This window comes from Pygoscelis adeliae, unplaced genomic scaffold, assembly GCF_000699105.1.
Source record: "Pygoscelis adeliae isolate BGI_AS28 unplaced genomic scaffold, ASM69910v1 Scaffold463, whole genome shotgun sequence".
Lineage (NCBI taxonomy): Eukaryota > Metazoa > Chordata > Aves > Sphenisciformes > Spheniscidae > Pygoscelis > Pygoscelis adeliae.
The window spans coordinates 956,013-971,534 of record NW_008824471.1 but is presented as its reverse complement, the minus strand read 5'-3'; the positions used below and the strand labels follow the sequence as shown (position 1 = coordinate 971,534).

The window sequence follows — 15,522 nt, the reverse complement described above, 5'->3', positions numbered from 1 at the left end:
ATATTCTTTGGCACCTTTTATGGCTTGGGCATACTACTAATTTTAATCAACACTGGAGGGTGGAAGGACATTGAAATACACCGAGTGGAAACTTTGTTGTACCATACTTCCATTTTGATATGGATAATGCATAAATGAATTGATTTGCTTTAAAAGTAATGCACCATACTGTAACTGTATGTTTTGTAGGTATGTTAGTTGTCTGTATACCAAAAGCCCTCTGTTCTCTTTCTCCCAACTAATAAAATAAACATTCTGTTCAAAACGTGCAGTACTCCCTTTGCGAACAACAGTAACAATTCAAAAAGAGGGGAGTAGTTAAATGTGTGCATCCGAGAGTTTCGTTTAACATTAAAATGTTGCTTTTATTTTCAGTGTTTTTATGAAATTTACAATCCACTTACTGTCTTCTATAAGAAAAGATTACCAACTTAAGTGCCCTTTAAAATTATTCTAGAATATTAGATTAATTTGTGTCATCTTGGATTCTCACTCTGTTAGGGTGTGCCTAATAAGAGTACCAAGGAGGGAGCAGGGGATACTTTCTAGCACAGCATGTCCTTCAGGGAGTTTCGCATTGCTTGTGAGGAAAGGTGTGTTTTCAGTGAGAATCTCTCTTGTCAACCAGTACGTTTCCTCTTGGCTGTAGAGAAGAGACTTTCCCCAGTATCGCCTCCTTGGTAAATGTGTTGCACTAGTTACTCTTCTTTGCAACAAGTTGGTGTGGTATAGAAAAGATTGTTTTTTAAAGACAAGTTACATAGTAAATGGAAAAGCTGATTCAAAGTGTTTAAAAAAAAAAATCTGTTAAAGCCAGAGAAAGAAAAAAATACTGGCAAATAATAAAACATTGAATGTGAAAGTTAACTTTTTAGTGTTTTACATAGTGTAAAAAGTAATCTTTAAAGTTTTGGTTTGTATTTTCATCTTGACTAATTGTATGAACAACATTCCGGGCCACCTATATGAGGAGAAGAATTTATAAATGAAGCTCATTTAGACAAATCACTAGTACACACTAATAAAAAGACTGCAGAAAATGCAAGGGTGTAGTAGTCTATTATTTGGTATTTTGTCCTTGCTCCATAGCTCTAGATCAAGCTTAAGTATGGGCATTCAGGTAGTTTTGATGCGTGTCGTCGATTTCAAACAGCTTCTTTTTGCCTTTATTATTTAAAGGTGTTGTTCAGGTGTAGTAGGAAGCTGTGGCAAAGTTAATGCTTCCAAAAAAATTCCCCCGGGATTGAGTATCATTAAATGTTACTGTCAAGGAGAGTAAGCATTTTTGGCTTGTGTATATGAAGATGCTTACTTTTGGTCACTTTAAATGTTTCTTTGATTTTTGATACTGTTTATGTCAGTGCTTACTGTGTTTAGATTAAATAACTTAATATATGTTGAGTCCATCTTGACCAATCCTCTTTTTCCGCGTATTTCTATGTGAGTGTCTAGGTGTGAGTCATACTGATCAAAAATAGCATTAAGAACAAGTTGTTGCCCTGTGATTTTTTTTCTTTTTTCTTTTTTCTCTGTAATATCCTGGCTAAAGAACAGTAGTAATTTTTAAATTCCCTTAAGAATGCAACCGGGACCTCAGTATTTCATATGCATGTCTGAATGACTTCGCAGCATGGTTTGTCAGCCTTCCCCGCGTTGCCCATGTGGTAAAGTTATTTGAGTGCCTCCTATAGCGGGAGCAGAGATGAAGAGCCTGCTTCAGCTTCATGGAGACCAATGAAGGTCTTACCGCTGCCTTTTTGTGGGTGTGGAATGGCAGTGCCCAACAGTCAAAAACTTCTTGTACAGCTGATTTAGCACCACAGAATTAATACAGTATTTCTCAGTTGAGTCTGAGCAATCTTGCAAAACAATTTCTACCAACACACATAATTCTTTTTCCCCTAAGCATTTAGTGTGCTTCTTGAGGTAGGCAATCAGTGCAGCTTGCCTTGTGAGATTTTCTTAAAATTATTATATCTTTTTCTAAGTGTATTGATATACTTTGAGGCAGAGAGATAAGGTTGTATGTGTGAGTTTCATGTAATCTGGCTTTTTTGTATAACATTTGCCAAAGAGCTTCATCTAGTGAGCTCTGTATCTAGCCTTAAATGTGTGTAAGCAATAGTATACCTTTGAAAAATACACATTCTTCATTTAAGGTTGTAGAGAATTCCTTCTCTCCTTAGGAAATTCAGGTCTCAAGGTGGTGCGAATAATGCTTTTTGAAGGTGAACAGGAAGATCCAAAGGTTTTAGGTTAGAAGTTGATTATGTTCTAGTCATATTGCAGTGTCAGAATTTGACAGTTAGTAGGTTCAGCAATGTTTGATTGCTCTGTAGGAAGGAATCACAAAGCTCACTCCTATTGTTGCAAGGCAATTCAGAATTTAATTTGTTCAATATCCAGATAATAAATAAGTCCTACTAGAAGAGTTTAAAAGAAAGCTACTTGGTAGACATGTCACTGAACTTTTTCCATCTTCTATATTAATAGTTTGAGAACACATTTTTATCTCAGTACTTTCCTTTTCTTGTTACTCATGGCACTTCTCGTATTTCTGGTTTTTATTATCTTCAACAGCGTGCTCGGTGTTTTATACACAATACGATGTGCTGCAGAAAAGTTCCTAGCATACAAATAATTAAATATATGAGCTTAATGAAACTTTATTTTGTATCTCTTGAAGATATCTTTTAAAATCCCCCATCTCAGAATGAATAGGAATTTCTAGGTTCTTTGAACTTTTGAAAATTAGATTACCTTTTTCAGAGTATTCTAGACATGGAAAGCCAATTTAGGTTGTTTTAAAAATATGGAACTTGGGTTTATTTTGCTTCGTTGTTTGAGTCATTACTAAACTATTTTTTTTAAAGGGCAAAGGAACTTTGTCTTAAAAAGGCAAGAATTAGTATTCCTACATTAATCCTCAGCAAGTTAAAGTTATTGCATGTATTTTGAAGTGTTGAGTGGAATAACGTCGTCATGGTTGTGATACTCAGCTCAGCTAATCCTTGATTTGACTTCCTTTAAGTCTCAAAACTCTCCTGAGTTCATTGTCTCAGTAACTTCTTTAGCCCTCCCTTCACCTTTTCTACCGTAAATGTATTTGGTTAAATTTCAGACCTGTACTCTGATATGTTTTATCACTCTGCTTCTGTCTGATTTTCAGTTATTGTTTTATGTGGATGGGGGGGACAAAAAGGATTTAAAGCATTTCTGTCAATAAACACAATGCAAAACAATGGGTTGTTAATGTTTCACATGGGATTCTAAAGAAACAATTTAGTTACATTTAGAAACTTCCTTTATACCTTGGTAAACAAAGGCAAGGGTGGCTTTGTTCACCCTACTTTAATTATACCTTTGTCCCTTAAAATAACTTGCTTTGTCATTATAATAGGAAAAGAAATAACAGAATGATGTTTTCTTTCCTGATAAACTTATTCAGTTGCAGAATCTAAATAAAACACCTAACTTGTATATTAGTATTTCAGTGTGCCTGTAGTCTTCTAACTAGGCTTATCTGAGCATATATTAGTTATGTGCAGCTTTTTGACATACTGAAAGTGAAAACAGAACCCTGAAAATATTAAGGCACAAAGCATACGTGTAAGCATGCTTTAAAAAGAGCTATTTATCTTTTCCAAAGTACGTTGTTTTTCCATACCACAAGGTGTAGGCAGTGCCATTTTCCTGTTACCCCCCTCATTAATCCAAGTCAAGGGTTATGAAATAAAGTTGTTAAGAGTAAATTTTTGATACCAGTATTCTTAAAGACATTGAGGCTTTTAGTATGAAATATAGTTTAAAAAAATATTTGCAGTGCCTATCACGGAGATATCTTGGAATTTTTTATATTTGTTTTTAAATTTGTAAAGTATGAACATTTCTACTTCGAAAGTATTTAAGGGTATCCTTAAGAGTCTTAGTTGTGCGTACATAAAGATTACCATTTTATAAATTTAGGATTTACTGTTTTTTAATAATCCTTTTTTTTTTAATTTTTTTGTCTTGTCAAGCCAGTTCACGTTTTGTTTTGTGTTGGTTTGGGGTTTTTTTGTTTGTTTGGGGTTTTGGTTTTTTTTGTTTGTTTTAAATCGACTCTAGTAAGTTGAACAAATACTATCTGCCTGCAGGTTCCTTTTTCTCAGTCTAAGCAGTGATAGTATTTAAATCAGTCAGTCCTCCTGAGACTGTAAAAAGGGACATAATCCATTCTGCTGTATGTTTGAAGTACAACTAAAATTCCAGAATAGGTAGTTTGTAAAAGCCTGTATAAATACTATATACTTTTTAGATGAAGCACTCAACTGAATGTGATTCTTCCATTAGCAGTATAGGCTAATTTGATTTAGTAGGTTTTGTAGCAATCTCTGTTCTGCAACAGAGTCTTTTGTGTAATTTTTCATGATGTGCAATATATCCTCTAATTGTTTGACCCGACTTTTAGATAACAACTTTGGTAGGGGAAGAGGATATGCATGCGTTTTTCATATAAGTAAAACTTGGAACTCGGCTTCCAATCCTAAAGACAACTCTGTTTTTAGTTTAGAGCCTTATCTTTTGAGTTCCCTGCTCTGTGATTGCAACCGGCACTGGAGACAGTTACAGCCTGTTCAATTGTCTTGGAGGATTTAAACTCAGATTTGAGAAGACCTCTTAAGAGCTTCATCTGCTACAAAAAAAGCCCCCAAAGCAGGGAAACAAACGTGTGTGTGATGGAAGCCACTAGAGGATGACTGAGAGCTGCTTTTCTTGGTAGTGTGTGTTTTGTGTGTGCATGCACAAAATTTTTCAGTTATCTTTCTGAGAAATAAGGAGATAGAGATGATGAGAGTTGGCTCTGCTTACGCCTGAGGACCAAAGAATCTCAGTGAGTCAGGCAAAGTGAATCAGAAAGATTCACTTGCTCTTTTTTTTTTCCCCCAAACATTTTATTAAGCAAATGATTACTTGTAAAAAGGGAAAATGGTAGTTCCCTTATATATTAAGAGAATAAGGTTGGATGAATCACTAAGTTGGTAATGCTACAAGAAGTTACAGGGATCGTCCCTGGAAGCACTGAAACTGCTCCTGTTGGTATTCTCTCTGGTAACTCGAGTTGGTAAATGTGAGAGTATCTGTTTTTTCTCAGCTCCAAAATTGTTGAAAGTAGGAGCCTGTGTTTATGAAAGTTCTTACAACAGAGACCTGAATCATACAATTTACACTGAATTTATGGGCACTGTCTTCTTTACTCAGCTGTCTCTTGTCACGGGGGAAATGGGAGGATGCCCAGATTCCAAGGGAGTGTTGTCTGTTCTTACAAATCTTGATGATTATTCACTTACACATAGTGGTTGTTAAGTGTAGACCTGAACCACCTTTTTTAGTCCTTCTGCTTGGAAGGCATTTCTTTCCTTCTCCCCATCCACCAGGTCTGTGGAGGTACCTGACTGCTGTGGTGGCCATGAGAGCCTCCTTTGATTTAAAAATACAGGTGGAGGAAAAGGTTTCTTCCTACTGAATGGTCCATTACTCGTTTTAATGGTTGGTCTTACAGTTCCCATATGGTAACATTGTGAAATGAGCTGGTTCTCCTCTATATTGCTGTTACTCTTAAAGTTCAAGATGAAAACTGAAAAGGTGTTGGCTAGTTTTCACGACAGCTTGCGGAAAACTGTGAGCCTCGGCGGAGGGATCTGGAACTCTGTTGCATGTAATAGTTTCTGCTTAATCTTTGTTCAGAAAGATGCCTTTGCAAGCTCTACGGCTAGAAACTTAGAAGTGTAATACTAGCTTTTTAGAAGTGTGCTGAATTGTTTCATCTAACAGTATGAAAGTGGCTTAATAGCTTTCTAAAGAAGAAAGGAAAAGTTTTACCATTTTTTACCAGATCCAAAAAAATACAGGTGTTTTCTTCACATGACTGACTGCAATGGAGTAAATTTTTACACCTGCACCATAGAGCATGCAGACAATAGGTTCTTGTATGTGTTATGCATATACATGACTATCTGATACTGTCTGCAGAATACACATAATATACTGTTGGAAAATCTTCCAAATTCTGCTTGATAACGTGGGGGGAAAAAAGCAATCCAACCTGTTCTCCAGTTGCTGGAACATATATAAAAACAAGTCAAGTTTTTCCTTGTCGGAAGCAGCTGGAATGCAAAATATCTTCAACTTCAGCTCTTACACATTTTTTCCCTATTTCTGTGGGTTCATCCTATAGCGATAAGGGAAACTGTAAAAATTACTATATACCAGCCGCTGAAACTTGAAGTGCTGAGCAGAGCTGATTGCTAACAAGTATTTAAGTTCTATGCCAGCTGTGCAGGATAAACGTTTCTGTAGCTTTTCTTGAAATAGTTGAACTATAGATGAAATGCTGTTGTCATGTGAGAGTTCTTGTTCCACGTGTTTCAGGCAACTCCTTTATGTCTATAGACAATCCTTTATTACATCTTCAGGGAAGAAGGCTTCTGTGTGACTATTTTTCATTAAGGTCAGTTTTTGTCATGATAAGTTATTCTCAAGAGTCTGCTCTTCTAGAGCTTTGCTGAGTGACTTTCAGAGTAAAGGAATACAGCTTTTAGAAAGCATCAGAGGAATTTAATAAGGGATAATACTACAGATGCTTACAAATGGCTTCTTGAAAGTGTAGTGTGAACGTATAACCTTTATTTTCATTAATCTTTTAATGCTTTGATTTATCTCCTTCAGCTTCCTATGTAATTCAGCTTGAGTTTTTATTACCTGTTAAGGGAGTGATCAATATAACCATACAACTGTTGATAATTCTACTTAAGTTGTTCCTGGTAATATTGTGAAGCTAAACTGGAGATAATTCAGTTACTTTTGTTACCATATTTATCTGTTTTTTGTATTTTGGGGGTTTTGTTCAAAATCCAGTAAAGTAGTACATGCGACAGGTGGGATGCAATCCTACAGACATACACTCGAGGTTGTTGGGACACTGGCCGACATGAAAATTGGTCATAGATCAGATTTTGATTGAGTAACACTAACTTAATTGTAATCAGTGGGTAAATAGGGAGCTTTAAGCAGAAATTCATTCATTAAAACTGGGTGTCTACTGAAATCATGGACTTAATGATCAGTATGGGGGCAGACAAGATTATTGCTACTTAGTACAGAAGTTCATTTCTCATAGCTTAGTCTCTATCAATAAAAATAAACTATTGCAGTTTTCATAAGTTCACACCAAAATTGGAAAGTACATTAAATTTGCCAAAAGGGCAAAACATATTGCAGCATATGCCAGCCCAAGCTAAGTACTGTGTGTTACATTGCTTCTTTTGTCTTTATAGTTGGGGAAAAAAAAAAAATCACCTGTGATCACTTCTTAAAGAATGCAATGAAAGTCTTGTGGGAAAATCGAACTTAAGTCGGATATTTGGATATTAATGTGCTTACACCTCCTTCACAGAACAGATGCTTTTAGGCCATAGTTGTTTGACACTCACCTCTGGCTTTGAAAAGATTTGTGTGTTTGTAATAAGAGCTGATACTGTGCTGCAGTGATCGAGAACGGCAAAACTGCAGCCTACTTTCAGGTGCGTCTTAATCTGTCAGGATCTGTTTCCATGCACAGCTGATAGACTTGCTTACCTCTAGTTTGAAGCACGCAAACAAAAGTTCTGATAATGTATGACCCAGAAAATAACTCTCACACTAGTAAGGTGAAGGGTGTGGAAATGCACGTTCTGGTTGTTTCTGCCATACTGACTTACATAATACAAAGTCTAAACAGCTAAAGCTAGTGAGATCAATTAACAGTAATGAAGCAGTCTCATGTCCTTCCAAAACCTTGCCCATAACATTATCTTTTAACTCTAATGAAAGCTTAAATAATATTTAAGTCTTAAGGCAGGGTGCAGTTGCATAAACACAGGTGTCCGGTGTCCTTTTAGACACAACAGGGTATGATGTCAATGCAAAAGGCCGTGCGTCACCTGCATAGGTCTTGCTGTCATATCTGCCAGTGCCGTGGAGATGTCTCAGAGGCACTGAAGTCAGTATTACTTGAACTTTACAGTATTAATGAATTTAGCATTGTGGTTTTTACTTCTATGCAGCTGAAATACTGCATGTTTTTGAAAAAATAGTTCAGTGAAAGCAAAACTGTAAAATGGACACACGTTGGTGTTTCTGTAAAATCAGGTTGTACAGCACTTTGTTGCATACCACTTGAAAAAAATACTCATCCCAAGTTTTATTTTGCACAGCACAGCATCCATACAGAAGTAGCCTTCCATCTAGCTGCTGTGTGGTGCAAATACACATTTTTCAAATGATAAATAAGAAATAACCTGCATGTGTGTACTGCAGGTTCAGTTTTTAGCCTGTACTTGGTTGGATTAAAACAGCTTATTTCCCAGTTCTTTCTTCATTCATTCATTGCACAGATTGCTTCTAGCACAGTCATATTTGTTTCTATCACGTTTACATTTGTTGGTCAATCTGCTAAATGGATATGTATGTGCTGCATTTGATAGTACTAAACTGGTGTGCGGGTTTCTGTTCTGTGCTAGCACTGTGTACATGTGTGCTCCCCTGTGTACAGCTGTAGAAGGGTGTTCCTCCATCATCAGAGAAATCCCTTTTCTTGGCTTCCCACCCTCTTCTAGATGAGCATTATTCGAATGCTTCTCTTTATTTTGAAGGATGGAGGGGAAAGGCAGTCTGCTGGCGAAAGGAAACCTCTCCTGCCCTCTGGCTTCTCTTCCTACTTGATTGTAGTGCTATTTATCTCTTCTTCACAGCTGTTAGGTACTCTGGGAGTGAGGTGGTCAGAAGAGAGGGTTGTGGCTTCTGAGAGTGGTATGTCCTGTTCCAGGGCTAACTTCCCTTCTGTCCCCTGCAAGCTGAGCTTTGTAGGGGAAAGAGCACTCTTGTCGCTGCCTGGCTTAAAAGCCTTGAGAGAATGTGCATTCCTTCTTTTTATAAACTAAACATTGGCTTTTTTTGGTTAATTTGTACTCCTAAGAAGTTGTTTTTCTGTTCATGTACTTGCAGATGATGCTGTTTTTAAAAAACTTCTGTGAGTTAAGGATTTGTATTGGCTATAATGAAGTTGTAGTGGAATTAGGAAGAATGTTATATTTCTGTAGCCTTTACTTTTTTTTTTTTTAATTCAAGCATTAAGAAACCTAATTGCATGGCTGGTGAACTCGTTACTACAGATTTTAACAGTTACGAGGATAACCGTATCCATAATACTTAAGGCTTTGGTTTTAAGCTCTTCTACAGAACCTTTCCTTCCATTTTCTTGCACTCTTGATACAATCAATGTAGCCATAATAGGGGAACCACTTGTCCATTGCATGGATTCTGACAAATGTGGAAATGGTTAAAGCTCCTGTGGGTTCAGAGTTGGACCTGTGAAGCAGTACCAGCACCCTTTCATTTAACAGCATCTTGTGCATTAGTATGAGAGAATTCTATTGTGTACATTTTATAAAAGTGCCATATGACTTAAGATTTAACACATTCTGCTTCTTTTAAGTATCACAGTGTTCATGGAAAATGTGCTGTAAGACTGGAAACTTATATGGTTAATTAAAAAAAGGCAGATTTTTAATATGAGCTCAGTCAGTGGAAGACATCAACAAAGAGTTTTTTGTTGGCTGTCAAGTGAGAAAAACAGAAAAGACTTAAATTCTTTCTCTAATATTTCCTTCCAGGCTGACTCATCAGTAGAAATTGGGAAGAGCTGCAGAAGAGAAGCCAAACAGACAAGCTGATAACTCAAAGAAATACTCTTTTGAGTTGGGGGTTCAGAGTGGAGCCATCATGAGCGATGTTACCATTGTGAAGGAAGGCTGGGTTCAGAAGAGGGGTAAGTTCTGCCTTTTAATGGAGAGTTCTTCTGATGTATGGTACGCTGTGCGCAGTGGCATTACGTGCTTACACATATGAGCATTCTTGATTTATCTTCTGGTCTGCAGCGAGCTAATCTGACCATATGGAATTAATGGCCATTAAGGCCTTGGTCTTGTTAATACTTAACCCTCAGCACTGCCCCTGTTTATAGGGGTAACTGACAGTGAAGAGGAAGCTGGACTCAGCAATTCCCACTTAATCTTGCTGTTGCGGCTGCTGTCACCCATGTATCAGACTAAGTAGGCTGTTGTGGCAGCTGGAAGAGGTAGTAATAGAGGTGCACAGTAGAAGGTTGCCTGGAAGCTGTTGCGGATGTGATACTTTGTGTGAAACTTCCTAGATGCCAAAACCATTCACTGTGGCTCAGCTTGTATTACAAATGCAAGTAGTCCCCATAAAATCAACATAATGCTTGCACGAAGCTCAGCATACACCTAATTACTTTGCAGACCTGCAAGCCATATGAGTAAAGAATATGTTCCTAATTATAAGCCAGTCTAAAATATGATTTTCTGTTACATTTGAATTCCTGTAAATTCTTGACATGTCACTTTATAATGTGTCACCATGTAATTTACAAATTTGGGAAGGTTGCGGTATGTTAAGCTCTGAATGGGAAACCTCCAGAAATATCTGGCATTTGTATCATGTAATGAACTTCGGATGAAATCTTCCATGCTTCATGCTGCTGTGCTTTGGGTTGTGGTTCCGCACGTGTTTACTTCCAAAAGAACATCATCTCTCTTGCAGAGAGGTGATCTGGATTATAGGGTGATTTATGCCATGAGCTTCCATGATTCTAGCCCAGAAAGATTTAGACTGGAATAGTGGGAACAAAATTACCCTTTAATTTATGAAGAAATGCTTTGTTTCAATAGCAGTGTGTGAAGACAAAGATCATTATTAGCTTTGTTATTGCAGATTGACATTAAATGTCAAAGAAGCCAAGAGAATGAGAGAAAAAGTTTATTATTCTGTTGTTATTCCTGCATAAATTGTATTTCAGGATGCATTATGGGTATTGTAGATGAAAATGGGCTAAACTATGTGAAGCTTAGGGCCTGCTTCCTATTTTGGAATATATACTTACATTTATAACAAATCAAATTTTACATGACAGGAACTATTTAAAATTTTAAATTATTTTTCCTTCCCATCTTGTTGTTGTTTACTCAGTCTGGGTATCTGATTTCCTTTTTTCATTATTTCATATAAGTTTCTTTCAAATGTATTAGAAAATGATTAGGATGATCCAAATAATTTTCTTTTACATGACATCAGCTCCTTCATGTAATATCACTCATTCTTATTACACCCTGGTATCAACTCTGTGAGCAGTGGATGTGCATATATTAATCACTGGGGTCCAGAAAAAGATAATGTACAATAAAAATGTCTTACTGAATATTTGAAATTCTGAAATGTAAAATAAAGGTTTTCCTCCTCATGCTGTTTTACTATTAATTGAAGAAAAGCCTACTGAGTTGACATTTTGGTGTCAGTTTTGTTAGTAATTATTTTCTTTTCTAAGTAAAGACATTTCATGACAAGCATTTTTCCTTATTTTAATTAACTTTGAGTGAATGTATGGTTGTTTTTTTCCTTCTTGCTGTAGGTAACTGTGTAGGTTTAATTGTTTTTTTTTTTTTAATTCAATCTAATATTGTCCTTAATTTTCTGTGTCTGACTTATTCTGGTTGTCGGTGGATTAAAGCATTTGTTTTGTTTGTTTCTGAAAACAAAAGGAGAAGTGCAGTGGTGTTTTCCGGTGTCAAGAATTTGTAAGCGTTTAATTCAATGGCTATACATTTCATGTAATTACAACTTCTATCCTGACCTTGCTCTGGAGCAAGAGAATCAAAGTTGTTAAGTGCTTTTTTTTGTTGTTGCCAAGAAAGAGTATCCAACCTTAATCTAAATTTTGAAAGTTGGAATATGCTCAGTAGACACTTCTTATTTTGGCAGCTAAGTATTCTCTCTCTGTACCAAGAAGCATTGTGGGATTGGGTAAAGCTGCCCTGCTTCTACAAGCTATCATGCTATTCCAGTTTTAAAGTGGATTTTAAAGTGAATTCTCTGATCATCCCCACTTGACACTCATTGGCTCAGTTCACAGGGTGGTTTTGGTAGGTACAAACCAGGTTCCTCCTGGAGGAAGCTGAGCGTGGGATCTCTTCTCCAGGCGGACACCGAGCGAACTCCAGCCCCAGCGATCGGTCCTTTCGACAGCTCTGAACCACGTGTGTAGTGCAACATTCAATCTGAGGCTCCAGACTGAATTTAACTTGAAATAAAACTTGTAAACCCTACATGCTGGAAACGTAGGGGCCTGGGCACCAGCTGCTTCATTGACTGATCTGCTTCTTTTAAGCCAAATTACTGGGTCATGTGGATATAGCCTAGGACCTTTTAAAATTGTTCCCTTCAGCGGTCAGGAAGGTTTGTGATACAAGAAAAAGAACAAAACAATCTCACTCTGCGATTCACAGCCCAATCAAGGAGTATGAGGATGACTTAAAAGTACTGGGATAAAGAACGAGCCGGCTAGTGAGGTAGGCCATTACAAAGGCAGATTAGGTGAACTGAATGTAGGAATGAGAGGGGAGGACTAAAAATTGAGCTGGGGATCTCTCTCTGAGTTGAGACTCTGACAGAGAGAGGCTGGGGGACGCAGAGTCTGTTAGGGCACAGTGTTACAATTCTTAATGGCTGTGAAACGCACTCAGAAAATGTTTGCTTTATTATCCTTAGTGCTGTATCCATGTCAATAATAGAGGGCTGAGGGCTATATGTTTGTAAGCTTTTAACCCTGCTGTTGAGCACTGAAGAGTTGATATGATGCTACGCAATTGGCTTCAAGGCTCTGTTTTTCTGTGTGTGGTTAAATGATGAATCCATTAAAGTATTACTATTTTAAAATCAGACAGCACTCAAAGTTAAGAAATGCCAGAATTAAGTTTATTTAATTGAGGATGATCATACTGAGGCTTTGAGTAGTCCTCAGGAGAAGAAGTTTCAATGTGGTGAGAGTAGATGATACCGAGGAAGAGTAAGCTGTTTTATGTGAATGGTCAAACGGGCAGAGATGACAGGCTGGAGTTGAGAACTTTGGACAATAGAAGACACAAAACCCAAGAGGAAGCAAAGCCTGAGAAGCAGTCAGGTCCCATCTCACAGGTGAAAGGAAACCCTGAAGCCCAGTGGCTGGGCCTGCCTGCGCAAGTAATGCAGTCCAGTGAGAGCGGATTCAGAGAACGAAATAATTGGTGATGAGGACCTGATCTCTATCTACACTCAGTGCATTTGCAAAGTGAAGCGGGTGTTACTTTGGACTGGATCCTGTCTGCTCCTGTGCCCCTTTGGCGGTGGTAGTGCTCCTGGAGTGCATCTTGTGGTTTTTAGTTTCATCTGAAAGGAACCAGGTTTATGCACTCCAGGACTGCTTCATGCAGCAAAGTGCAGTGCATTAACTAAGGTGATAGGAAGATTTGTTGCAGAAGTGCTCTCCTTATCTGAACTAAAGTATTAATGCAGGTGTACCCTGTGAGACATCAGAACTTGTACAAGCGGAGAGCCAGCAGAGCAGTCTTCTTGGAGCGGAGCCTCTGCTCAGGCAAAAGAGGAGTGTGAATGTATTTTGTATGGACAGTCATATGGTTGTCTGTGACTTACTGTCTCAGATCTAGTGATAAGAACCAAGCATCTCATGGCCTTGTGTCCCTGTGCTGCTGCAAAGATATTCTTGCAATTCACTGGCTCGGTGTGTTTTGTTTCAGAGAGGATAATAATTTTTCTTTCTTCTTTCTGTTCTCCAGTTATTCCTGTAGCCAGATTAGGAGACAGATGTGTTGTCTTCCTTTATGAGTTTCCTTTTTAGATGACACCAGCATTTTTCCTTCTAATGCATACAGGTGAAAGGGAAGTGATCTTGACTAAAAATCTGAAATGCGATGAATCGAACCTTGCCGCTGATATGCTGAAGTTAAAACACGTATTTGACATTTATGCAGTTAGTATAAGGACTCTGCAGTAATTGCTGAAATGACTTTTACATTTTGGATTTGCTTATAAGCACAATGTTTTGCAGAGTGTTTTTTTAAAATTATTGTAAGAGTATTTTAAATTTTACTTAATGTGGTTTTACTGTATTTACTAAATTAAATTTAATGTTTTACGGGGGGGATATGTTTTTAATTTATCAGTTTGGAAACAGCTGGTTTTTTATATGGATGAACTTGCTTAGTATGATTAGAGCTGTATCATTACAAAAGTTGGTTTTATGCATATAATTCAGGTGGTATATTTTTCTTTAAAGTTAAAGTTTCCTGAGTTGTAGAGGTTGACCTTGTCTGTAGTCTATAATAGTCACAACAATTAGATTTAAGAATCATTAATAACTATGCTTAATTGCAACCTAATTTCTTTATATATAACCTGTGCACAAGATTTCAATTAGTTTAAACATATGAAAAGGTGTAAGAGTCTTTGTTACCATGTTATTAAAAGATCATTTGGGACAAAGGAAAAATTGACACAGATGCTAACTTTTTAAAGGACCCAGTTTTAAATTTAACATGTCAAATAACTTTTTCTTTAATTGAAAGAGTAAGTTTTTTTTTTTTTTTTAAATCTGGGGAGCATATACCTAATGTGTGTTGCATAACAAGATGGCTAAACATTATTTAAAGACAAAGCAAAATGTTGTCAATTCTGTTGTCATACTTCAATTACCATACCTCTGTTTGGGCTTCTGCGTTGAAATGTGTTACATTAGATAATGCTGTTTGTTGTGGCAATCTTTACATGGCTTGCATTTTTACGCAAATTGTATTGACTAGATAATGTATCTGACTTGCTTACGCGGGTGACTTTAATATATCACAACTTTTGATGTCCTCATTTTATCTCACAGTGCTCACCTGAAGTACAGAAGTATTAGTATACCAATTTTATAGGGAGGGAACTGAAGTATAAAATTGCTGTGGCTTAACCATGGTAACTTAAGAAGTTTGATGTAATGAGATGGTGGTAAAAAACAGATGTCATGAAGCTTTCCTGTAATGAGATTGTCCTGTAAACAGTGTATCACTGAAATACTGTAATACTGTTTTTCACTCAATGTTTTTCTTTTTTTTTTTTAAATACAGTCTTTCATAACTTCTTATTATCCAGAATTGAATTACCTGAAGTAGTGTTAGTATTTCTAAACTCGTAAAGTTTATAGAATAAGATGCGTTTGATTTACTGTGATGAGATTCACTCAACTGCTGGTCTGTTTTCATTTTTGCAATTCAGGACATGATGCAGGTATCATGGGATTTTAAGAAATAACTGTGTAGAAAATATTTATTGTTGTTATATCTACTATCAAGAAGAATAAATAGTGTAGTGGAATAAATCTATTGTTCCAAACAGGAATACAGTTGTTGTTTAAAGTACAAATTATTTACAGTCTTAGGGTAACATGTCTTTCCCTCCCCTCCGCCCCCCCAAATCCAGAAAAAGAACTAAGTAATTTAATTTAATGGACATTGGGTTTTACAGTTGAACCAAGACCAAACAGATGTTAATTTTGGAAATATACACTGGAGACTGAATTCACGTGGTATGTTTGGGGTTGGTTTTTTTTTT

The 15,522-nt window shown here is 36.9% G+C and overlaps 1 protein-coding gene across 1 annotated transcript in view; it reads left to right on the top strand.

The window, feature by feature from the left end:
* Window positions 1-9,689: 9,689 nt before the first annotated feature.
* The window catches only part of AKT3 (v-akt murine thymoma viral oncogene homolog 3), a 143,874-nt gene continuing 138,041 nt past the window's right edge, over window positions 9,690-15,522 (top strand). The window contains exon 1 of the mRNA XM_009321256.1: window positions 9,690-9,847. Within this exon, the coding sequence (XP_009319531.1) occupies window positions 9,802-9,847 (46 nt within the window). The 5' untranslated portion in view covers window positions 9,690-9,801. The remainder of the gene's footprint in view (window positions 9,848-15,522) is intronic.